General features: G+C 47.0%; 1 protein-coding gene and 1 long non-coding RNA gene across 10 annotated transcripts in view; one reads left to right on the top strand and one right to left on the bottom strand.

Annotated features, from left to right (window-relative positions):
* The window catches only part of LOC116408640, a 54,107-nt gene that overhangs the window by 18,035 nt on the left and 10,704 nt on the right, over window positions 1-25,368 (bottom strand). For both annotated transcript variants that reach the window (XR_004221091.1, XR_004221093.1), the window contains exon 2: window positions 8,683-9,350. This is a non-coding gene — a long non-coding RNA (uncharacterized LOC116408640). The remainder of the gene's footprint in view (window positions 1-8,682; window positions 9,351-25,368) is intronic.
* LOC100491248 (proteasomal ATPase-associated factor 1) overlaps window positions 1-25,368 on the top strand; it is a 99,675-nt gene that overhangs the window by 65,192 nt on the left and 9,115 nt on the right. For 3 of the 8 annotated variants that reach the window (XM_031896300.1, XM_031896303.1, XM_031896298.1), the window contains 8 exons: window positions 19,524-19,622; window positions 20,015-20,165; window positions 20,944-21,142; window positions 21,292-21,379; window positions 22,192-22,307; window positions 22,394-22,476; window positions 23,469-23,551; window positions 23,995-24,355. In XM_031896300.1, coding sequence (XP_031752160.1) covers window positions 19,524-19,622; window positions 20,015-20,165; window positions 20,944-21,142; window positions 21,292-21,379; window positions 22,192-22,307; window positions 22,394-22,476; window positions 23,469-23,551; window positions 23,995-24,075 — 900 coding nt within the window. In that variant the 3' untranslated portion in view covers window positions 24,076-24,355. Of the gene's footprint in view, window positions 1-19,523; window positions 19,623-20,014; window positions 20,166-20,943; window positions 21,143-21,287; window positions 21,380-22,191; window positions 22,308-22,393; window positions 22,477-23,468; window positions 23,552-23,994; window positions 24,356-25,368 lie in introns of those variants that run through there. The other 5 variants (XR_004221076.1, XM_031896302.1, XR_004221075.1 and 2 more) reach the window with 4 other exon arrangements.

Below are 25,368 nucleotides of genomic sequence, written 5' to 3'. Positions count from 1 at the left end.
GGTTAAATGATTCCCTTTTCTCTGTAATAATAAAACAGTACCTGTACTTGATCCCAACTAAGATATAGGGCATATTAACCCCAGACATGCCAAAAGTTCTGTGCATTTTCCTAAGTTATAAACAGGGCCAATTCCAGTGGTACATAAATCTATGTTATTTCCTTCCATTCTTAATCAGTTGAAAGCAAAACAATATTAATGTACAACTAGAATTTCTAGCCATATTAACAAGGCCTAAGGTTCCCAGACTTATAACGGCCCCTTTTAAATGTCTGCTAGATTTTGTGAACATATCAGCGATACCTCTGTCTATTCCTCTGCATGCTGTGCTCTGCCAGAGATTCCCAGGAGTGAGAGATATATGTTAGGGGTGTTAGTTCAACCGCCCCCCCCAGCCCAATAAATAGTGACTGTCTGTGGCACCTTACAGCCCCCCTGGCATTCCCAGTACCCAGAGGCAAAAAGCCCCCCCACCAGCCCAATAAATAGTGACTGTCTGTGGCACCTTACAGCCCCCTGGCATTCCCAGTACCCAGAGGCACAAACAGCCCCCCCAGCCCAATAAATAGTGACTGTCTGGGGCACCTTACAGCCCCCCTGGCATTCCCAGTACCCAGAGGCACAAACAGCCCCCCCCCAGCCCAATAAATAGTGACTGTCTGTGGCACCTTACAGCCCCCCTGGCATTCCCAGTACCCAGAGGCACAAACAGCCCCCCCAGCCCAATAAATAGTAACTGTCTGTGGCACCTTACAGCCCCCCTGGCATTCCCAGTACCCAGAGGCACAAACAGCCCCCCCAGCCCAATAAATAGTGACTGTCTGTGGCACCTTACAGCCCCCCCGGCATTCCCAGTACCCAGAGGCACAAACAGCCCCCCCAGCCCAATAAATAGTGACTGTCTGTGGCACCTTACAGCCCCCCTGGCATTCCCAGTACCCAGAGGCACAAACAGCCCCCCCAGCCCAATAAATAGTGACTGTCTGTGGCACCTTACAGCCCCCCTGGCATTCCCAGTACCCAGAGGCACAAACAGCCCCCCCAGCCCAATAAATAGTGACTGTCTGTGGCACCTTACAGCCCCCCCGGCATTCCCAGTACCCAGAGGCACAAACAGCCCCCCCAGCCCAATAAATAGTGACTGTCTGTGGCACCTTACAGCCCCCCTGGCATTCCCAGTACCCAGAGGCACAAACAGCCCCCCCAGCCCAATAAATAGTGACTGTCTGTGGCACCTTACAGCCCCCCCGGCATTCCCAGTACCCAGAGGCACAAACAGCCCCCCCAGCCCAATAAATAGTGACTGTCTGTGGCACCTTACAGCCCCCCTAGCATTCCCAGTACCCAGAGGCACAAACAGCCCCCCCAGCCCAATAAATAGTGACTGTCTGTGGCACCTTACAGCCCCCCGGCATTCCCAGTACCCAGAGGCACAAACAGCCCCCCCCAGCCCAATAAATAGTGACTGTCTGTGGCACCTTACAGCCCCCGCCTGGCATTCCCAGTACCCAGAGGCACAAACAGCCCCCCCAGCCCAATAAATAGTGACTGTCTGTGGCACCTTACAGCCCCCCCCCTGGCATTCCCAGTACCCAGAGGCACAAACAGCCCCCCCAGCCCAATAAATAGTGACTGTCTGTGGCACCTTACAGCCCCCCCCCCTGGCATTTCCAGTACCCAGAGGCACAAACAGCCCCCCCAGCCCAATAAATAGTGACTGTCTGTGGCACCTTACAGCCCCCCCCCTGGCATTCCCAGTACCCAGAGGCAAAAACAGCCCCCCCAGCCCAATAAATAGTGACTGTCTGTGGCACCTTACAGCCCCCCCCCCCCTGGCATTCCCAGTACCCAGAGGCACAAACAGCCCCCCCAGCCCAATAAATAGTGACTGTCTGTGAAACCTTACAGCCCCCCTGGCATTCCCAGTACCCAGAGGCACAAACAGCCCCCCCAGCCCAATAAATAGTGACTGTCTGTGAAACCTTACAGCCCCCCCCCCTGGCATTCCCAGTACCCAGAGGCACAAACAGCCCCCCCAGCCCAAAAAATAGTGACTGTCTGTGGCACCTTACAGCCCCCCTGGCATTCCCAGTACCCAGAGGCACAAACAGCCCCCCCAGCCCAATAAATAGTGACTGTCTGTGGCACCTTACAGCCCCCCTGGCATTCCCAGTACCCAGAGGCACAAACAGCCCCCCCAGCCCAATAAATAGTGACTGTCTGTGGCACCTTACAGCCCCCCTGGCATTCCCAGTACCCAGAGGCACAAACAGCCCCCCCAGCCCAATAAATAGTGACTGTCTGTGGCACCTTACAGCCCCCCCGGCATTCCCAGTACCCAGAGGCACAAACAGCCCCCCCCAGCCCAATAAATAGTGACTGTCTGTGGCACCTTACAGCCCCCCTGGCATTCCCAGTACCCAGAGGCACAAACAGCCCCCCCAGCCCAATAAATAGTGACTGTCTGTGGCAACTTACAGCCCCCCCCGGCATTCCCAGTACCCAGAGGCACAAACAGTCCCCCCCCAGCCCAATAAATAGTGACTGTCTGTGGCACCTTACAGCCCCCCCCCCTGGCATTCCCAGAACCCAGAGACACAAACAGCCCCCCCAGCCCAATAAATAGCAACTGTCTGTGGCACCTTACAGCCCCCCCGGCATTCCCAGTACCCAGAGGCACAAACAGCCCCCCCAGCCCAATAAATAGTGACTGTCTGTGGCACCTTACAGCCCCCCTGGCATTCCCAGTACCCAGAGGCACAAACAGCCCCCCCAGCCCAATAAATAGTGACTGTCTGTGGCACCTTACAGCCCCCTGGCATTCCCAGTACCCAGAGGCACAAACAGCCCCCCCAGCCCAATAAATAGTGACTGTCTGTGGCACCTTACAGCCCCCCCGGCATTCCCAGTACCCAGAGGCACAAACAGCCCCCCCCAGCCCAATAAATAGTGACTGTCTGTGGCACCTTACAGCCCCCTGGCATTCCCAGTACCCAGAGGCACAAACAGCCCCCCCAGCCCAATAAATAGTGACTGTCTGTGGCACCTTACAGCCCCCTGGCATTCCCAGTACCCAGAGGCACAAACAGCCCCCCCCCCCCAGCCCAATAAATAGTGACTGTCTGTGGCACCTTACAGCCCCTCTGGCATTCCCAGTACCCAGAGGCACAAACAGCCCCCCCAGCCCAATAAATAGTGACTGTCTGTGGCACCTTACAGCCCCCCTGGCATTCCCAGTACCCAGAGGCACAAACAACCCCCCCCCCAGCCCAATAAATCGTGAGTGTCTGTGGCACCTTACAGCCCCCCTGGCATTCCCAGTACCCAGAGGCACAAACAGCCCCCCCCAGCCCAATAAATAGTGACTGTCTGTGGCACCTTACAACCCCCCCTATTCCCTGTTACTGGAAGCTGCCTGCCCAACACGGTGCCCAGACTTTGGCCATAAACTTCTTTAACCCCTTGGTACCTGTACCCTGTACCCAGCTGCCCTGCCCCAGTCTGCTGTGCATGGGGGGAGGGTGAATTTTTTGTTTGGGGGCTAAAGTTGCCCATAGAGTGACTGAGATACAGGGGCTTCTGCCCAGCAACTAGGGGAATAGCACTTGTAGGGGATTCACATCCATAGAAACTGTTACCCCCACAGGTAGGGCCTTCCTATATGTTTATGTGTTTCCCTATTAATAACATTGGCATCAAGCAACATGTTTTACTGTAAAATACCAGCCCTACCCGCGGGTCCCTACACCCCCTGAGCCTCTCCATCCACTTTTGTCCCCCTTAATTCCCCTTGATATTTTATGGGGTGTCGAGTTTTACAAGGTGGGAGCTTGTTTGTTTACTGTTTGTGACTGGAAGCTGGTTGGTTTGTGTGGGAGCAAACTCTGCACTAATTACTGTATTTCCAATTCTGAGGGCTAAAAGGAAAAACTGAGGGAACATGAAGTCGGGCATCTGCAAATAGGGGCAACAAATCAGCTCTCCGCATTTAAGTCCCGGTACAGCTGAAAACTGATTGGATACAGTGGAAACCTTCGTGTTGCAGCCCAGCCAATCACTGTGCAGCTGTACCGGGACTTATACTCAGCCTGCAGTTTGTTTTGTTCTGGAAGTTTAAGCCCCGGTGCAGCTGAGCAGGGATTGGATATGCTGGAAGCATTCACCCTGCAGCCCATCCAATCACTGTGCAGCTGTACCGGGACTTAATCTGAGGGGAAGAGGAACAGTGAGTGTGGGCCCCAGGCTGGGAATAAGGTCCCGGCGCTTTATTCATTATCAGTCACGGCCCCTGATTTGAATTCCCAGTACCCCAATATCCCAGTTTGGGTGCCAGTGTGTATGTGCTGCTTGCTGATCCCCAAGGGGCTGCTGGGAACAGAAGGGGCACAGCTAAAGTTAGGGGGGGGCAATGCTGTCAGGCAGCTCTGTAGTTCTGCTATGGGGGGGCACAGATAAGCTGGGGCGAGTGTCAGTGACGGGAATAAAGAGGGGACACTGCTGCTAAAACTAAAAATGTAACTTTTAACAAAAATGTATAGAGGTATGGGACCCGTTATCCAGAATGCTCGGGACCAATGGTATTCCGGATAAGGGGTCTTTCCGTAATTTGGATCTTCATACCTTAAGTCTACTAAGAAATCAATAAAACATTAATTAAACCATAGGGCTGTTCTGCCCCCAATAAGGGGTAATTATATCTTAGTTGGGATCAAGTACAGGTACTGTTTTTATTATTACAGAGAAAAAGGAATCATTTAACCATTAAATAAACCCAATAGGGCTGTTCTGCCCCAATAAGGGGTAATTATATCTTAGTTGGGATCAAGTACAGGTACGTGTTTATTATTACAGAGAAAGGGAATCATTTAACCATTTAATAAACCCAATAGGCTGTTCTGCCCAATAAGGGGTAATTATACTTAGTGGGATCAAGTACAGGTACTGTTTTATTATTACAGAGAAAAGGAATCATTTAACATGAAATAAACCCAATAGGGTTTCTGCCCCAATACAGGGGTAATTATATCCTTAGTTGGGATCAAGTAAGGTACTGTTTATTATTACAGAGAAAAGGGAATCATTTAACCATGAAATAAACCCAATAGGGCTGTTCTGCCCCCAATAAGGGGTAATTATATCTTAGTTGGGATCAAGTACAGGTACTGTTTTATTATTACAGAGAAAAGGGAATCATTTAACCATGAAATAAACCCAATAGGGCTGTTCTGCCCCCAATAAGGGGTAATTATATCTTAGTTGGGATCAAGTACAGGTACTGTTTTATTATTACAGAGAAAAGGGAATCATTTAACCATTAAATAAACCCAATAGGGCTGTTCTGCCCCAATAAGGGGTAATTATATCTTAGTTGGGATCAAGTACAGGTACTGTTTTATTATTGCAGAGAAAAAGGAAATCAATTTTAAAAATCTGAATTATTTGATAAAAATGGGGCCTATGGGAGACGGGCTTTCCGTAATTCGGAGCTTTCGTAATTCGGGATCCCATACCTGTACAATATATTCACTCAAAATGTTATTATTGCCTCATTGATTAAGCTAAAACTGGCATAACAATGCAAATGTGAAGTCAAAACTTTTTATATATAAGATATAAATTAAACTTTTTTTTTTAATCAGTGATTTACTTGTTTATAAAATGTTAATGAGGCTTTTTGCCCTTATTGTTCTAGGGTTAGACAGAGACTTGCCCCCTAACAATGAGGCTGCTAATCCCCGTTAACCTGTTACTGACCCCCCAATGGGGCCCCCACCAGAGGTGTGAATTGGAGACTGGGTGAAACCAAGCAAAACAGCAGAGCTTACAATTGATCTGACAGTTACACTGAGCTTCACTCCAGGTAAGTGCCCTTTCTTGACACTATTATACACACTTACACACACTTAGAGCACACATATTAGAACAGGTTTTTTTAATTTTGCATACGTTAGCGCACTTTTATACACTCATATACACACACACACTGTCACACAACTTTTGGATGGGTACACACATGTATACACAAACACACACAAACATTTTTTTTACTTATTTATTTTACGCCTTTGTCTTTGTTTTTTCCCTAAAAACTGTTTATTTTCACAGCCGTGTGACTTATTTTGCTGTTTCACTAATTTGCACAATTTTTGTGGTTTTATTGCATTTTTATCCCTGTATTAGTGTTCCTGATCTGTTTTTTAGCTTCGCTTTGCCATGTGGTACTTTGGTGTAGAAAAATAACTTTACCTATTTATCAGAATGTGTATTTTCCAAATATAAATGGGTTTCTGGGGTGGGCGTCATTTTTTGTAGCTTTATCCCAAATATAATGATGTAAATGTGTTGATTTTGCAGGAGCTGAAATGACAGTACATATGGGGGTTCCCATTGGGGCCCCTACATGCCACATACTTAGCTAAACCTATACATATTGGGCATCAAACTGTTCAGGGGACCCCTGGCGTTCATATTTAAGGGGTTTATCTGGTTACTTTATGGCCTGTAGGAGATCAGATTCTATAGAAGCTTTGAAGCGATTTTTCAAAAAATTCACATATTTTGATAAAAACCAATAAGTTTAGGAAAGCATTGTGACTTGGTAGTTTGGAGCAGACAGACAGTTCTACCTATTCTGGATTCCCCAGAATCTGTTCTTTCCAAAAATGTATCATTTTCTGGGATAAACTTTCTGTTAGTGGAAGATTTGGCCTTTAAATCTAAAGTATGCAGCTTTCTGGCGCAGTGTTTTGGGGATTTGGTAGTGCCCTGCCGGGAGTTTGTGGCCTATACACGTGGGAATTCTCCATAAAACTATATGTGTTTGGTATTGGCACCATCAGAAGGGATAGTACTTTCCAAACTAGAGAGGGACATTTCCTGAAGAAAATGTGAGTGGTGCTTGCCGTGGCAAAACTCGTGCCCCAATATTACAATATTGCTGGGCCAATTAACCGCCCACCCCTCAGAAAAGTCATAGCACCCCATTCCCGAATAAGCCGCACGGTTTGACACCTCATTCATGGGTCTACGACAAACGGTGATTAATTGCCCCCTGCTTTGGAGGCCAACCCCCCAGAAAAGTCATAGCACCCCATTCCCGAATAAGCCGCATGGGGTGACACCTCATTCATGGGTCTGCGACAAATGGTGGTTAATTGCCCCCTGCTGGGGCAATTAACTGCCCACCCCTCAGAAAAGTCATAGCACCCAATTTCTGAATAAGCCGCATGGTTTGACACCTCATTCATGGGTCTACGACAAACGGTGATTAATTGCCCCCTGCTGGGGCAATTAACCGCCCACCCCTCAGAAAAGTCATAGCACCCCATTCCCGAATAAGTCGCACAGTTTGACACCTCATTTATGGGTCTACGACAAACGGTGGTTAATTGCCCCCTGCTGGGGCAATTAACCGCCCACCCCTCAGAAAAGTCATAGCACCCCATTTCCGAATAAGCCGCACAGTTTGACACCTCATTCATGGGTCTACGCCAAACTAGTTATTTGCCAAAATCCCCATTATAAGTCAATGGGGCAAATTTGGGGACCTCTCTTGCCCCGGGGGTAAAACTTATACCCTTGTGCGGGGTATCTTCTCACACATATTTCAAACCTCTTCAAATGTGGTAAATTTCAAGTTTCTAAAAAATTTCCTCTCTGCGCTACAATCTGTCAAAATTGGCCTCAATGTAAGTCAATGGGATTTTTGGGCCGGTTAATTGCCCTCTGCGGGGGCAAAATGGCTGGCATTAAAAGGGTTAATATAGGGCTTGGGGCAAGCAGCAGGCTGTAACCCTGAGTGTTTCAGTCAGTCGGTTAGGATACACCAACCGCCAATATGCAGAAGACAAGATTACGAAAAAACATGCTACAAGTGGGAGGAGGAAGGATAGTGCAGCGGTAAGGAGCTCGCCTTGCACCGATGGGCCGTGGGTTCAATTCCCGCCCTGGGAGCCCTGCTTGGACCGATGTGGCTGAGACCCATGGATCAGCAGAGCCCCCCAGGGGGTAATTAGAACTCAGCAACCACTGCCGTGGGTTCAATTCCCGCCCTGGGAGCCCTGCTTGGACCGATGTGGCTGAGACCCATGGATCAGCAGAGCCCCCCAGGGGGTAATTAGAACTCAGCAACCACTGATGTAAGATAAGCACCGACCCACTGGGCCCCTTACCTTGTGACCCTGGACAGAGTCACTTAACCTCATAATGTCCCGGCAATGATGGCGCCTAGAAATGGCAAAACATTGCTGTCCTTTTAATTACTGGCTACATTCACATTTCCCCACAAATCCTCTTTTTTGCATGATTTATGATGCCGGCTATTAAATTGTCCCTGTCACAGTGTCTATGGCAGCTGGAAGCAACTGTCACAGGGAAAATCCCTTTCTCATCACTGGCAATAAGAAGCCAATTGATAGGGGAGCTGAGCTACAGCGCAGGGCCAATGGGGATACATGGAAATAATCATAGAACAGAAGAACCTACACTGGGGAGCTGATAGGGGAGTAATGGAGATATTTTCTGAGCAGTATAAGAGTGCCCAGCTGGTATATAATACAGGAGATATCCTCTGGGTGCTATCTGTTACCCCCTGCTGGTATATGGTACAGTAGAATCACCCTACATCTATGCATTATCAGTAACCCTTCAGCTAGTATAGAGTTCAGCAGGGGGGGTACTAACCATTTAAATGCGCTCCTGGGCCCTGGCACTTGTGGCCCCCGTTTGGCCGCATATTTCCCTCATACACAGTGACGCTTTATAAGGAGAATCTCCCAACTGCAGCCGTCCGTTCTCTTGCGCTTCCAATTCCAACCCTCAGAATGGCGCTGTAAGCACCTTAGTACCTGGATAGGAATGGGGAATAAGAAAAGGAAGAGGTGGCGCCTCCTGGATGAAAGTGGAAATACAGAGAAAAACATTTATATTGGGCATCTCATTATTTGCCTTGTGCCGCATGTTTATTCGGTGTAGTTATTTTATCTCTCCTTTTAATATATATATATATATAACATACACAGGAACCCTCCCGGGACTCTACCCTGTTTGGCCAGACAACTGCCCCAGTACTGAGCATGTTGCAGACTACACTGATTCCCAAGCTGCCACGGCTCATGTATCTAAACTGATCACTAATGAGCTCTGAGCAGCGAGAAGCCAATTGCCTTTGCATCTTTATACAAAATAAATAATAAAGTGGCCAAGTTCCATTTCCCTTTGTAAAAGGATTCCGAATGTTGGATTAGCCAGGTTGCAGCGATCCCTGGATGGCACATTTCTCCTCCTTCTTAGCCATTTTGCCTTTGTTTTGCCCCAGGGTTCTCTCTAGATGTTCATCCTCCTCTTCAGCTCTGCAAGGATACAGAATGCTCAGAAGCACAGCCCCCTGCATGGCTAAATCAGTGCCTGACCAGCGGCTACATTAGTGGGCTCTACATGTAAAGGGTAAGGCTATTGGCTCCTTGAGATCAGGGGTGTATCACTATAAGGGGGGCCTTTAAGAGAACTATAGGACCCCAGACTGCTCCACTCACCTTGCCACTTGCTTACTGAATTATAGTGTGGTCCAAACAAGTAGTAAAGTCAGTGGCCTAATCAGGTCTGGGCTGGAATGCAAAATAGACCCTAGGCATAGGCATTCCCAGTACCCAGAGGCACAAACAGCCCCCCCAGCCCAATAAATAGTGACTGTCTGTGGCACCTTACAGCCCCCCTGGCATTCCCAGTACCCAGAGGCACAAACAGCCCCCCCAGCCCAATAAATAGTGACTGTCTGTGGCACCTTACAGCCCCCCTGGCATTCCCAGTACCCCGAGGCACAAACAGCCCCCCCAGCACAATAAATAGTGACTGTCTGTGGCACCTTACAGCCCCCCCCCCCGGCATTCCCAGTACCCAGAGGCACAAACAGCCCCCCCAGCCCAATAAATAGTGACTGTCTGTGGCACCTTACAGCCCCCCTGGCATTCCCAGTACCCAGAGGCACAAACAGCCCCCCCAGCCCAATAAATAGTGACTGTCTGTGGCACCTTACAGCCCCCCTGGCATTCCCAGTACCCCGAGGCACAAACAGCCCCCCCCCTAGCCCAATAAATAGTGACTGTCTGTGGCACCTTACAGCCCCCCTGGCATTCCCAGTACCCAGAGGCACAAACAGCCCCCCCCCCTAGCCCAATAAATAGTGACTGTCTGTGGCACCTTACAGCCCCCCCCGGCATTCCCAGTACCCAGAGGCACAAACAGCCCCCCCAGCCCAATAAATAGTGACTGTCTGTGGCACCTTACAGCCCCCCCCCCGGCATTCCCAGTACCCAGAGGCACAAACAGCCCCCCCAGCCCAATAAATAGTGACTGTCTGTGGCACCTTACAGCCCCCCCCGGCATTCCCAGTACCCAGAGGCACAAACAGCCCCCCCAGCCCAATAGAAGAGAAGAAAAAAAGAAAATAATGACATAAACAATATATCACATTGTGCCCTGTGAGGTAACCAGGAAGTACTTACAGAGAATGAATGAGCGAGGGGGGAAGTGCCCTGTGAGGTAACCAGGAAGTACTTACAGAGAATGAATGAGGGAGAGGGGAAGTGCCCTGTGAGGTAACCAGGAAGTACTTACAGAGAATGAATGAGCGAGGGGGGAAGTGCCCTGTGAGGTAACCAGGAAGTACTTACAGAGAATGAATGAGCGAGGGGGGAAGTGCCCTGTGAGGTAACCAGGAAGTACTTACAGAGAATGAATGAGCGAGGGGGGAAGTGCCCTGTGAGGTAACCAGGAAGTACTTACAGAGAATGAATGAGCGAGGGGGGAAGTGCCCTGTGAGGTAACCAGGAAGTACTTACAGAGAATGAATGAGCGAGGGGGGAAGTGCCCTGTGAGGTAACCAGGAAGTACTTACAGAGAATGAATGAGCGAGGGGGGAAGTGCCCTGTGAGGTAACCAGGAAGTACAGCAATTTGAAACAGACACATAAATGGAGTTTTTAGGTAAAATGTAATACAGACGTTATATACAAACGACAAGTTACCTGGGAATGGCTATTGCCTCAGTTACAGCCCCAGGTACAAGGGCCGGGGGCAGAGCTGGGGGGCTACTCACGCTGTTCTGTTTCAGGCTGTTGCTGGGACCCAAGTGTGAGTAGTACAGTCCCAGCGCTACTGCCCGACGCTTTGCCCCACTGGGGCATTGAAATCCCCAAGAGCAACTGCCAGAGACTGAGCCAGAGGAGGGCAAATACAATTACTTATTACAATCTACTTATTGTGATGAAACATAAATAAATGCTCCTTTGTCCATCATTTTTACCCATAAATCACTGTTTTCTTTCTGTTTGTAGCTGTTCAGCCTGTGCCCCAACCTCCCTCTTTCCAAAGTGTTTCTGCCGGATAATTTAGACACTATCAGCGCCAATACCATGAGGGTTGGACATGCCCCTAAATCTACCCCTGTAAATCTACCCCTGTGCCCCAGCATCAGGCCTGCCTTTCTGTACTAGAATATACACACGATGGGGGTCATTTATAAACACTGGGCAAATGTGCACCTAGGCAGTAACCCGTGGCAACCAATCAGAAATTTACTTTGATCGTTTCACCTGCAGCTGCCTGGAATAATCTAATCACAGACTGGTTGCTATGGGTTACTGCCCAGGTGCAAATGTACCCAGTGTTTATAAATAAGCTCTAATGCCTTTACTGGTCACTGACCTTATCTCATCAATAATATTATTATTATTATTAACATTTATTTATAAAGCGCCAACATACCCCGCAGCGCTGTACAATAAGTGGGTTTCATACATTGGGCATACAGAGTAACATATACAGCAATCAGTAACCGATACAGGAGGGGAAGGGAGCCCTGCCCAAAAGAGCTTACACTCTACAAGGAGTAACATATACAGCAATCAGTAACCGATACAGGAGAGGAAGGGAGCCCTGCCCAAAAGAGCTTACACTCTACAAGGAGTAACATATACAGCAATCAGTAACCGATACAGGAGAGGAAGGGAGCCCTGCCCAAAAGAGCTTACACTCTACAAGGAGTAACATATACAGCAATCAGTAACCGATACAGGAGAGGAAGGGAGCCCTGCCCAAAAGAGCTTACACTCTACAAGGAGTAACATATACAGCAATCAGTAACCGATACAGGAGGGGAAGGGAGCCCTGCCCAAAAGAGCTTACACTCTACAAGGAGTAACATATAAAGCAATCAGTAACCGATACAGGAGGGGAAGGGAGCCCTGCCCAAAAGAGCTTACACTCTACAAGGAGTAACATATAAAGCAATCAGTAACCGATACAGGAGGGGAAGGGAGCCCTGCCCAAAAGAGCTTACACTCTACAAGGAGTAACATATACAGCAATCAGTAACCGATACAGGAGAGGAAGGGAGCCCTGCCCAAAAGAGCTTACACTCTACAAGGAGTAACATATAAAGCAATCAGTAACCGATACAGGAGGGGAAGGGAGCCCTGCCCAAAAGAGCTTACACTCTACAAGGAGTAACATATACAGCAATCAGTAACCGATACAGGAGGGGAAGGGAGCCCTGCCCAAAAGAGCTTACACTCTACAAGGAGTAACATATACAGCAATCAGTAACCGATACAGGAGGGGAAGGGAGCCCTGCCCAAAAGAGCTTACACTCTACAAGGAGTAACATATACAGCAATCAGTAACCGATACAGGAGGGGAAGGGAGCCCTGCCCAAAAGAGCTTACACTCTACAAGGAGTAACATATACAGCAATCAGTAACCGATACAGGAGAGGAAGGGAGCCCTGCCCAAAAGAGCTTACACTCTACAAGGAGTAACATATAAAGCAATCAATAACCGTTACAGGAGGGGAAGGGAGCCCTGCCCAAAAGAGCTTACACTCTACAAGGAGTAACATATACAGCAATCAGTAACCGATACAGGAGGGGAAGGGAGCCCTGCCCAAAAGAGCTTACACTCTACAAGGAGTAACATATACAGCAATCAGTAACCGATACAGGAGGGGAAGGGAGCCCTGCCCAAAGAGCTTACACTCTACAAGGAGTAACATATAAAGCAATCAGTAACCGATACAGGAGGGGAAGGGAGCCCTGCCCAAAAGAGCTTACACTCTACAAGGAGTAACATATAAAGCAATCAGTAACCGATACAGGAGGGGAAGGGAGCCCTGCCCAAAAGAGCTTACACTCTACAAGGAGTAACATATACAGCAATCAGTAACCGATACAGGAGGGGAAGGGAGCCCTGCCCAAAAGAGCTTACACTCTACAAAGAGAAACATATAAAGCAATCAGTAACCGATACAGGAGGGGAAGGGAGCCCTGCCCAAAAGAGCTTACACTCTACAAAGAGAAACATATACAGCAATCAGTAACCGATACAGGAGAGGAAGGGAGCCCTGCCCAAAAGAGCTTACACTCTACAAGGAGTAACATATAAAGCAATCAGTAACCGTTACAGGAGGGGAAGGGAGCCCTGCCCAAAAGAGCTTACACTCTACAAGGAGTAACATATACAGCAATCAGTAACCGATACAGGAGGTGAAGGGAGCCCTGCCCAAAAGAGCTTACACTCTACAAGGAGTAACATATACAGCAATCAGTAACCGATACAGGAGGGGAAGGGAGCCCTGCCCAAAAGAGCTTACACTCTACAAGGAGTAACATATACAGCAATCAGTAACCGATACAGGAGGGGAAGGGAGCCCTGCCCAAAAGAGCTTACACTCTACAAGGAGTAACATATACAGCAATCAGTAACCGATACAGGAGAGGAAGGGAGCCCTGCCCAAAAGAGCTTACACTCTACAAGGAGTAACATATAAAGCAATCAGTAACCGATACAGGAGGGGAAGGGAGCCCTGCCCAAAAGAGCTTACACTCTACAAGGAGTAACATATACAGCAATCAGTAACCGATACAGGAGGGGAAGGGAGCCCTGCCCAAAAGAGCTTACACTCTACAAGGAGTAACATATAAAGCAATCAGTAACCGATACAGGAGGGGAAGGGAGCCCTGCCCAAAAGAGCTTACACTCTACAAGGAGAAAGGGTTGAGACACAAGGTGTGGGAATCTCCTAACGGGGTAGTTCACCTTTAAGTTAACTTTTACTATGTTATAGAATGGCTAATTCCAAGCAACTTTGCAATTGGCCTTTGTTTTTTCTTTCTTATAGTTTTTGAATTATTTCCTTTCTTCCTCTCTCTCCAGCTTTTAAATAGGGGTCACTGACTGCACTATAAGGCTACAGTTGTATTGTTATTGCTACTATTGCTTTATATCTTTATATTAAAGCCCTCCCCTATTCACAATCCAGCCTCCCGTTTCAATCAATGCCTTGTTGGTAGGAAAATTTGGACCCTAGCAACCAGTCAACAGCCAACTGTGCCACTGCATTACTGAGCCCCTCACTCACAGACTCTATTGGGGGAATTCACAAAAGGGGTGATACTGAGACAGAATAAAATTAGAGACAGATTTGTCGGATTTTCCACCGTATTCACCAAACAAACAGTTTTTGTGAATTTTCACTTTTGTGAATTTGTCTTTTAGACAGAGGGGGCGCTGCTGCTGAAATTCCTTTAAATAAAAATGTATACAATATATTTACTCAGAATGTTATTATTGCCTCATTCATTAAGCTAAAACTCCCATAACAATGCAAATGTGAGGCAAAAAGGCTTTATATACAAGATATCAATTCAACTTTGTGTTTAATCAGTGATTTACGTGTTTATAAAATGTTAATGAGGCTTTTTGCCCCTATTGTTCTAGGGTTAGACAGAGACTTGCCCCCTAACAATGAGGCTGCTAATCCCCGTTAACCAGTTACTGACCCCCCTATGTGGCCCCCACCAGAGGTGTGAATTGGAGACTGGGTTAAACCAAGCAAAACAGCAGAGCTTACAATTGATCTGACAGTTACACTGAGCTTCACTCCAGGTAAGTGCCCTTTCTTTACACTATTATACACACTTACACACACTTAGAGCACACATATTAGAACAGGTTTTTTTTAATTTTGCATACGTTAGCGCACTTTTATACACTCATATACACACACACACTGTCACACAACTTTTAGATGGGTTTTACCTGGTTACTTTATGGCCTGTAGGAGATCAGATTCTATAGAAGCTTTGAAGCGATTTTTCAAAAAATTCACATATTTTGATAAAAACCAATAAGTTTAGGAAAGCATTGTGACTTGGTAGTTTGGAGCAGACAGACAGTTCTACCTATTCTGGATTCCCCAGAATCTGTTCTTTCCAAAAATGTATCATTTTCTGGGATAAACTTTCTGTTAGTGGAAGATTTGGCCTTTAAATCTAAAGTATGCAGCTTTCTGGCGCAGTGTTTTGGGGATTTGGCAGTGCCCTGCCGGGAGTTTGTGGCCTATACACGTGGGAATTCTCCATAAAACTATATGTGTTTGGTATTGGCACCATCAGAAGGGATAGTACTTTCCAAACTAGAGAGGGACATTTCCTGAAGAAAATGTGAGTGGTGCTTGCCCCCTGCTGGGGCAATTAACCGCCCACCCCCTAGAAAAGTCATAGCACCCCATTTCCGAATAAGCCGCACAGTTTGACACCTCATTCATGAGTCTACGACAAATGGTGGTTAATTGCCCCCTGCTGGGGCAATTAACTGCCCATCCTCAGAAAAGCCATAGCACCCCATTCCCGAATAAGCCGCACAGTTTGACACCTCATTCATGGGTCTACGCCAAACTAGTTATTTGCCAAAATCCCCATTATAAGTCAATGGGGCAAATTTGGGGACCTCTCTTGCCCCGGGGGTAAAACTTATACCCTTGTGCGGGGTATCTTCTCACACAGATTTCAAACCTCTTCAAATGTGGTAAATTTCAAGTTTCTAAAAAATTTCCTCTCTGCGCTACAATCTGTCAAAATTGGCCTCAATGTTAAGTCAATGGGATTTTTGGGCCGGTTAATTGCCCTCTGCGGGGGCAAAATGGCTGGCATTAAAAGGGTTAATATAGGGCTTGGGGCAAGCAGCAGGCTGTAACCCTGAGTGTTTCAGTCAGTCGGTTAGGATACACCAACCGCCAATATGCAGAAGACAAGATTACGAAAAAACATGCTACAAGTGGGAGGAGGAAGGATAGTGCAGCGGTAAGGAGCTCGCCTTGCACCGATGGGCCGTGGGTTCAATTCCCGCCCTGGGAGCCCTGCTTGGACCGATGTGGCTGAGACCCATGGATCAGCAGAGCCCCCCAGGGGGTAATTAGAACTCAGCAACCACTGCCGTGGGTTCAATTCCCGCCCTGGGAGCCCTGCTTGGACCGATGTGGCTGAGACCCATGGATCAGCAGAGCCCCCCAGGGGGTAATTAGAACTCAGCAACCACTGCCGTGGGTTCAATTCCCGCCCTGGGAGCCCTGCTTGGACCGATGTGGCTGAGACCCATGGATCAGCAGAGCCCCCCAGGGGGTAATTAGAACTCAGCAACCACTGATGTAAGATAAGCACCGACCCACTGGGCCCCTTACCTTGTGACCCTGGACAGAGTCACTTAACCTCATAATGTCCCGGCAATGATGGCGCCTAGAAATGGCAAAACATTGCTGTCCTTTTAATTACTGGCTACATTGACATTTCCCCACAAATCCTCTTTTTTGCATGATTTATGATGCCGGCTATTAAATTGTCCCTGTCACAGTGTCTATGGCAGCTGTTTTTGGGGGGGACTCAACAGGGGGCACTGTGTATGGGGGGACTGTCTCAATTGGGGGCGCTGTGTAGGGGGGGCTGTCTCTATTGGGGGCACTGTGTATGGGGGGCACTTGCTATGGGGGGCATTGGGGCGTGGCCAAAAAATTGCCACGCTGCGCACGCTGAATCTTTTTGTCCCTCTTTTAATTTTTCAAATGTTGGGAGGTATGCTCTTACACCACCACGCCAGGGTGGTTTGGGGGGGGAGGGCGGGGCCAGGGTGGTTTGGGGGGGGGCCAGGGTGGTTTGGGGGGGGGGCAGGGTGGTTTGGGGGGAGGTCAGGCCAGGGTGATTTGGGGGGGAGGGCGGTGCCAGGGTGGTTTGGGGGGGAGGGCGGGGCCAGGGTGGTTTGGGGGGGAGGGCGGGGCTCAGTGTGGCACAAGGTGGTTTCACCCAGATTAAAGGGCAAGTTCTGCATAAAACAAAAACACTGCAGGTGAATTTCCTGGCCCAGTGTTTCTAAATAACCCCCAGTGGGTTTCAAGCTGTAGAAATGGCTGCCTCAGCCTGGGGTAATATTGCTGGGGGTTCAGTGTCTTGCCCTTACTCTGCCTTGGCCCATTCTGCATCAGCACCACTCCGTGTGTATCACCATGACAACCAGGGCACTGTGGGTCCCCCTATTCTGCCAGTAGCCAGCCCGATGGTGCAGTTGGAAAGAAACCTGCAGGGCAGAGTGAAATTCCCCTTGGTTTGGCCACAGACAAAGTGTCGTTGTGCTTGGAATTCTGGGAGGTGCAAAGAGGTCTCTGATCAGTGATTAGTGAATGTGGGGGGACAGCGTGAAAGACTGAGCCTTCACTCGGGGAGACCCACTACATACAGGTTTTGTTTACAGGTCAATTTGCCTTTAAAAATAAATGTCTCCATGCGCAGGTATTGGTGTGATTGTATCATGAGAGACTGAATCACTGTCTCCCCTGTGTGTCTTACAGAATAGAATCCCTGTTTCCTGCCCCGGGGAGAATATTTCCTGCACATTTCTGTCTCCTTATGCAAGTTTCTCCCACATCCATGGAAAAAACGTAAGTTTCTTTTACTTATTTCTATCTATGTTTAGATGCCTTTTTAATAATTAGATGAATTATATCTTTCTGTACAGGCTATGAGCAAACTTAGGGGGCTGTTCCTGCTGAATTGTGCTTAGTACAGGGGAATCCCTATGTGCCATAGTTTTATGGTATCTCTCTGTACAGGCTATGAGCAAACTTAGGGGGCTATTCCTGCTGAATTGTGCTTAGTACAGGGGAATCCCTATGTGCCATAGTTTTATGGTATCTCTCTGTACAGGCTATGGGCAAACTTAGGGGGCTGTTCCTGCTGAATTGTGCTTAGTACAGGGGAATCCCTATGTGCCATAGTTTTATGGTATCTCTCTGTACAGGCTATGAGCAAACTTAGGGGGCTGTTCCTGCTGAATTGTGCTTAGTACAGGGGAATCCCTATGTGCCATAATTTTATGGTATCTCTCTGTACAGGCTATGAGCAATCTTAGGGGGCTGTTCCTGCTGAATTGTGCTTAGTACTGGGGAATCCCTATTCCGCCATAGTTTTATGGTATCTCTCTGTACAGGCTATGAGCAAAATTAGGGTCTGTTCCTGCTGAATTGTGCTTAGTACAGGGGAATCCCTATGTGCCATAGTTTTATGGTATCTCTCTGTACAGGCTATGAGCAAACTTAGGGGGCTGTTCCTGCTGAATTGTGCTTAGTACAGGGGAATCCCTATGTGCCATAGTTTTATGGTATCTCTCTGTACAGGCTATGAGCAAACTTAGGGGGCTGTTCCTGCTGAATTGTGCTTAGTACAGGGGAATCCCTATGTGCCATAGTTTTATGGTATCTCTCTGTACAGGCTATGAGCAAACTTAGGGGGCTGTTCCTGCTGAATTGTGCTTAGTACAGGGGAATCCCTATGTGCCATAGTTTTATGGTATCTCTCTGTACAGGCTATGAGCAAACTTAGGGGGCTGTTCCTGCTGAATTGTGCTTAGTACAGGGGAATCCCTATGTGCCATAGTTTTATGGTATCTCTCTGTACAGGCTATGAGCAAACTTAGGGGGCTGTTCCTGCTGAATTGTGCTTAGTACAGGGGAATCCCTATGTGCCATAGTTTTATGGTATCTCTCTGTACAGGCTATGAGCAAACTTAGGGGGCTGTTCCTGCTGAATTGTGCTTAGTACAGGGGAATCCCTATGTGCCATAGTTTTATGGTATCTCTCTGTACAGGCTATGAGCAAACTTAGGGGGCTGTTCCTGCTGAATTGTGCTTAGTACAGGGGAATCCCTATGTGCCATAGTTTTATGGTATCTCTCTGTACAGGCTATGGGCAAACTTAGGGGGCTGTTCCTGCTGAATTGTGCTTAGTACAGGGGAATCCCTATGTGCCATAGTTTTATGGTATCTCTCTGTACAGGCTATGGGCAAACTTAGGGGGCTGTTCCTGCTGAATTGTGCTTAGTACAGGGGAATCCCTATGTGCCATAGTTTTATGCTATCTCTCTGTACAGGCTATGAGCAAACTTAGGGGTCTGTTCCTGCTGAATTGTGCTTAGTACAGGGGAATCCCTATGTGCCATAGTTTTATGGTATCTCTCTGTACAGGCTATGAGCAAACTTAGGAGGCTGTTCCTGCTGAATTGTGCTTAGTACAGGGGAATCCCTATGTGCCATAGTTTTATGGTATCTCTCTGTACAGGCTATGAGCAAACTTAGGGGGCTGCTCCCCGTTTTTGAATGCTTTCCTTATTGCTCCTCACATCGTGTCTCTCTGCGTTCTCCTACAGGTCAGCTACTTGGACATCTCCAGCGGAGGGGACCTGGGAGTCTCCAGCAGCACAGATCAGACCTTTAAGGTGTGGGAGACCCATAATACAGAAGTAAAGGTAGGAAAGGGGAGCTTCCCCGAGGTTACCCCCTGCCATACCGAGCATGAATTCCAGATGCCCCTTTTCCATGTCAGTATGCAGGAGCAGAACTAGGGGTGAATTAGACTGGGGGGCACTTAGATCTGGGTGCCCACTGCACACTAAGAAGAATAAGAAATCCGTTCTCAAGCTTCAGCCTTGCACTCCATACTTTAATCAAAACAACTACAAGTAGCTGAATACTTCCCTGGTCTAAATCCCTGAATTCCCTGTCTCTCTGTAGCACCCCCAGAGAGAGGTGGCAGCCCCCCCATGAATAGATCACCCGTCCGGCTGCCTCCGGCCCATCATATTACAGCCATACACCGCCGATACCCTTATATACAGAGGCCATTGTTTGGTTATTGCAGAGCGTGCTGGAAGGTCACACTAGGGACGTCTTTTCCTGCAAGTTCTTCCCTTCGGGGCAGGAGGTGCTGAGCGGCGGGTTGGATTCGCTGGTGAAGGTCTGGTCCGTGAATGATGGAAGCTGCTTAGCGACGATGAAAGGACACAGAGGAAGTAACCACAACAATGTCATTAAAGGAGAAAGAAAGGCATTTGGGCATTTTACTGCCAATAGATTAGGCACATTAGTGCCACCTAGAACCTTATACTTATTCTGCAGAAAGCTTTACATGCCTGAGTAACAGACCTAGAAGCTCCCTCTGTTTGTTTAAGATAGCAGCTGCCATTTTAGCTTGGTCTCAGTAGCTTCTGTGCTGCAGCTCTGGCTGCTTTTAGATCAGATTACACAGTTGGGAGGGGGAGTGAATTCTTATGGGAGGGGGAGCAGGAGAAGGGAGGGAGAGAGGAGCAAACTGAGCAGACTGGTAGAAGTATTTTTCTGAGAGCAGGAAGTCTGACACAGAAGAACATTTATACACAAAAGGAGAAAATAAATCCTGTTTTTCTTTTGATAGAGGTGCTTATCGCTGTATTTACATAGACCTTTCTGCCTGCATCTGCTGAGCAATGCACAATAATGGAGAGCTCAAACCCTCTGGATAGGACACAAGTGGGGCTCATTTATCAACACTGGGCAAATTTGCCCATGGGCAGTTACCCATAGCAACCAATCAGATTGGCTTATTTTTATTTTTTTTTAAACCCGCTGCATGAAGAACAATGAATGCCACAAGGGCAAATGTGCCCAGTGTTGATAAATGATCCCCACTGTGGTGCAATATGGAGCAGTAGTGGCATTTCTACCATATATTATATATATTTACCATTTACAATGAGTAAGTGGGAAGCCCATACAGTGATACAGTTACCCATGAAGCAATGTGTCCTACAGGTATCCTGGACATAGCTGTTGTGGCCGATGGACAGAATGTCATTTCCTCGGGGCAGGACGGCACGGCTCGGTTATGGGACTCTGCCCAAGGCGCCTGCATAGCTGTGGTCGATGACTCCTACTCTCCTATCAACGCCATCGCTGTGGCCGAGGTTGGAAACGCAGTCAATCTGGGCTCTCCCAAGGAAACTCCTAGTAAGTTCTGGTTTTTAAACAAATCAAGTTGCCCTTTAAGAGCTAGAGCTGCCACTGGGATCTTCCGGCTGAGGATCTCTAGCTCTGCCATAGGCAAGCATTGTCCAACAGCTTGTAACTTGTGAGTAGCAGCTGTTTGTATTTCCCAGGTAGCAGGGAAGTAGGAACAGAAGGCAAGCTGGTGGTACTGGCCCGAGAGGATAAGTCATTGGAGGGAGTGAGCCTGCACAGCCGCCAATCAGTGAGTAGAGACCTGCATGTAAATGCAGCAATCTCCTTACTATACATTGTTCCACCCACACTAAGGGTGAAGACACACCGGGCTACTAGTAGCAGCTACTTTCTCAGGGCTACTAAACTCTAGAATATGCCCTGCCATAGACAATACTGAGAACTGCCTCTGCTAAACACACAGTTATTAGTAAATGATCAGCATTGTTTTAGTAGCAGTGACAAGTAGCTGCTACTAATAGCTCTGTGTCTTCACCCTAAGGCGGTTATTGAGCAGCTAGGTAGGGGCATAATGTATAGTAAAGGGGCTGGTGGGGGGCAGACTATTGTACAACAAGGAGACAGGCAGACAGAGCATTTCCAGAAAATTTGGTGGGGGGGAGGGCAGAGGAATGTACAGTATAGAGTGTACAGTAAGGAGATTATTGGGGTGATTGAAATATTTAATAAACCCAATAGGGCTGTTCTGCCCCCAATAAGGGGTAATTATATCTTAGTTGGGATCAAGTACAGGTACTGTTTTATTATTACAGAGAAAAGGGAATCATTTAACCATTAAATAAACCCAATAGGGCTGTTCTGCCCCAATAAGGGGTAATTATATCTTAGTTGGGATCAAGTACAAGTACTGTTTTATTATTACAAAGAAAAAGGAAATTATTTTTAAAAATCAGAATTATTTGCTTATAATGGAGTCTATGGGAGATGGCCTTTCCGTAATTCAGAACTTTCTGGATAACGGGTTTCCGGATAAGGGATCCCATACCTGTACTCCCTCAGCGGCTTCTCTGTAAGTAAATTACATATTATCTTCTGATCCAGGTTTTCGATTTTGAAGGTTCTGATGCTTTTAACTGCTGCACCTTTATCTCCAGTGTGGGGGTCCTGGCTGGGGGCCTCGATGGGAACATAATCCATGTAGATATCAGGAACCCAAAGTAAGTAGCCGCCTCGCTGGAACTGGGCTCATCTTTAAAATAATAATATTATTATTATTATTATATAATATTTATTTCCATTTCAGAAGCGCAGTAGAAACCGTTTCCTGGTCAGAAACCCCCGTGTTGTCATTGGTGCCCTTCAGAGACACCTACGTTGCCAGTTATGGTAGGAGCTGTTATAGCGTGGGTTAAATAAAGGGGAAGTTCATCTTTGGGTTCACTTTTAATATGTTATAGAATGGCCAATGCTAAGCAACTCTTCAACTTTTTAATCTTTTATTGTTTTTCTTATTTATTTGCCTTCCTCTTCTTTTTCCAGCTTTCCAATGGGGGTCACTGACCCCGGCAGCCAAAACCTATTGCTCTGTGCGGCTCCAGTTTTATTGTTATTATTATTAATTTTTATTAGTTATCTTTCTATTAGGGATGCACCGAACCCACTTTTTTGGGTTTGGCCGAACCCACCCTGACGGATTCTGCCAAATCCGAATGCTAATTAGGATCGGGAAGGGTTAAAATTAGGGGGTTGTTCACCTTTGAGTTAACTTTTAGTATCATGTAGAGAGTAATATTCTGAGACAATCCGGGATTCGGTGCATCCCTACTTTCTATTCAGCCCCTCTGCTATTCATATATCAATCAAGTTCTCAAAACCACTCCCTGGTTGCTAAGGTAAATTAGACCCTAGCAACCAGACGACGGCTGAAATTCCAAACTGGAGAGCTGCGGAACAAAAAGTAAAATAATCCAAAAACTACCAGTAATAAAAAACGAAGACCAATTACTCTCTACATCATACTAAAAGTTAACTCAAAGGTTATCCAAAGGTTTATCCAAATCTTCTGAACTGTAATACTGGCCCCTACACTGAGTGATCGGGGGCCAATCACAATCTAGCATATAGAATATAGCTACTTCTACTTGCTGTGACTACTATAAAATACAATTGTACATAGCAGCAATATGTATTGGAGCTGGAGTTCCCCTTTGCCCCAGACTGGCACTGCGGTTATTATGGTTATTGGTTAATATTTCACCTATGCAAGAAGCACCTTTGTGATTGGTGCAGCAGCCTTTTGGATCAGTACATAGGCACTGCGTGTAGCCATGATGTGGAAGCTATTTGATGTATATATATATATATAATATTCCCATTAGGTAATGGAACCTGCTATATCCCCTTGAAGGGTTCTGAACAAGTTCTGCAACTCACTGGGCCTAATAGACAACCCGTGTTCCAGGTAATATAACGATGTAAAGTTGTTTCAAGGGAATGCTGGGAAATTATTCTACTATTTGAAGGATCTAGAGATCGTAGAGCTTAGATTGTAAGCTCTACGGGGCAGGGACCCCCTTCCTACTGTGTCTCACACCACATGGCACTTGTATTTATTTATTATAACACTTCTCCTCCCTGTGTGTAATTGTGTATTCTGTAAGACTGTACAGCGCTGCGTACCCTTGTGGCGCTTTATAAATAAAGTTATACATACATACATACATAAAGGGTCTGTGTGAAGCTTCCCACCTGTTTCTGACTACAACTCCCAGAAGCCCCTGTAATGACATGACAATACCGTCCATTGACTTGAATGACCACCGGCCGCCATTGCTGGACTTTGGATGATATCATGTAATTAAGGCCACTCATCCCCATCTTCCCGTCACTTTTTCCCTTTCCCAGGTGGCGGCATGGAAGAAGCTTGTGTACACGTGCTGCAGGGACGGATTCATCCGCAAATATGAAATCCCAGATCTGGGATAGATTTGTGCAGAACTTACACCTTCTGTATTACTAACCTGCCCCCATGTTTCCTCCGACCAAAGGGCAAGTCTTCCCTTGTAGTTGGGAAATGCCATTTTGTATTTATAGGGTGAGTGTAACAGCCAGGTAGTTTCTATCATATAGTGAGATGCATATATGTGTTTGGTATATTGTGAGCACAGACATTACTTCCCTGCGTATTTGTACTAAACATATGAGAGGGAGCTGCCATATTGTTTCCCTTACCTGTACATGTATAAAGGTGTTTATATACATAGAACATTCCTTTCCAGTATATTATTATTTATACATAAACTGAGGGGTTCTGTGCCCATATAAAGGCACAAGGCTGCAGGCTGAGTTATACAGGGAACTCTGAGTATCACTCATGTATTATAAGGGATAATGTACCCCCTACTGTAAATGATAAGGATATTAGCAGTCACTGAGGGGTTCTCTGCCCATATAAAGGCACAAGGCTGCAGGCTGAGTTATACAGGGAACTCTGAGTATCACTCATGTATTATAAGGGATAATGTACCCCCTACTGTAAATGATAAGGATATTAGCAGTCACTGAGGGGTTCTGTGCCCATATAAAGGCACAAGGCTGCAGGCTGAGTTATACAGGAAACTCTGAGTATCACTCATGTATTATAAGGGATAACGTACCCCCTACTGTAAATGATAAGGATATTAGCAGTCACTGAGGGGTTCTGTGCCCATATAAAGGCACAAGGCTGCAGGCTGAGTTATACAGGGAAATCTGAGTATCACTCATGTATTATAGGGATAATGTACCCCCTACTGTAAATGATAAGGATATTAGCAGTCACTGAGGGGTTCTGTGCCCATATAAAGGCACAAGGCTGCAGGCTGAGTTATACAGGGAAATCTGAGTATCACTCATGTATTATAGGGATAATGTACCCCCTACTGTAAATGATAAGGATATTAGCAGTCACTGAGGGGTTCTGTGCCCATATAAAGGCACAAGGCTGCAGGCTGAGTTATACAGGGAACTCTGAGTATCACACATGTATTATAAGGGATAATGTACCCCCTACTGTAAATGATAAGGATATTAGCAGTCACTGAGGGGTTCTGTGCCCATATAAAGGCACAAGGCTGCAGGCTGAGTTATACAGGGAACTCTGAGTATCACTCATGTATTATAAGGGATAATGTACCCCCTACTGTAAATGATAAGGATATTAGCAGTCACTGAGGGGTTCTGTGACCATATAAAGGCACAAGGCTGAGTTATACAGAGTATCACTCATGTATTATAAGG

The sequence above is a fragment of the Xenopus tropicalis genome, chromosome 2 (assembly GCF_000004195.4).
Source record: "Xenopus tropicalis strain Nigerian chromosome 2, UCB_Xtro_10.0, whole genome shotgun sequence".
NCBI classification, from domain to species: Eukaryota; Metazoa; Chordata; class Amphibia; order Anura; family Pipidae; genus Xenopus; species Xenopus tropicalis.
The sequence above is the reverse complement of the archived record's forward strand: the minus strand, read 5'-3'. Positions and strand labels throughout refer to the sequence as shown.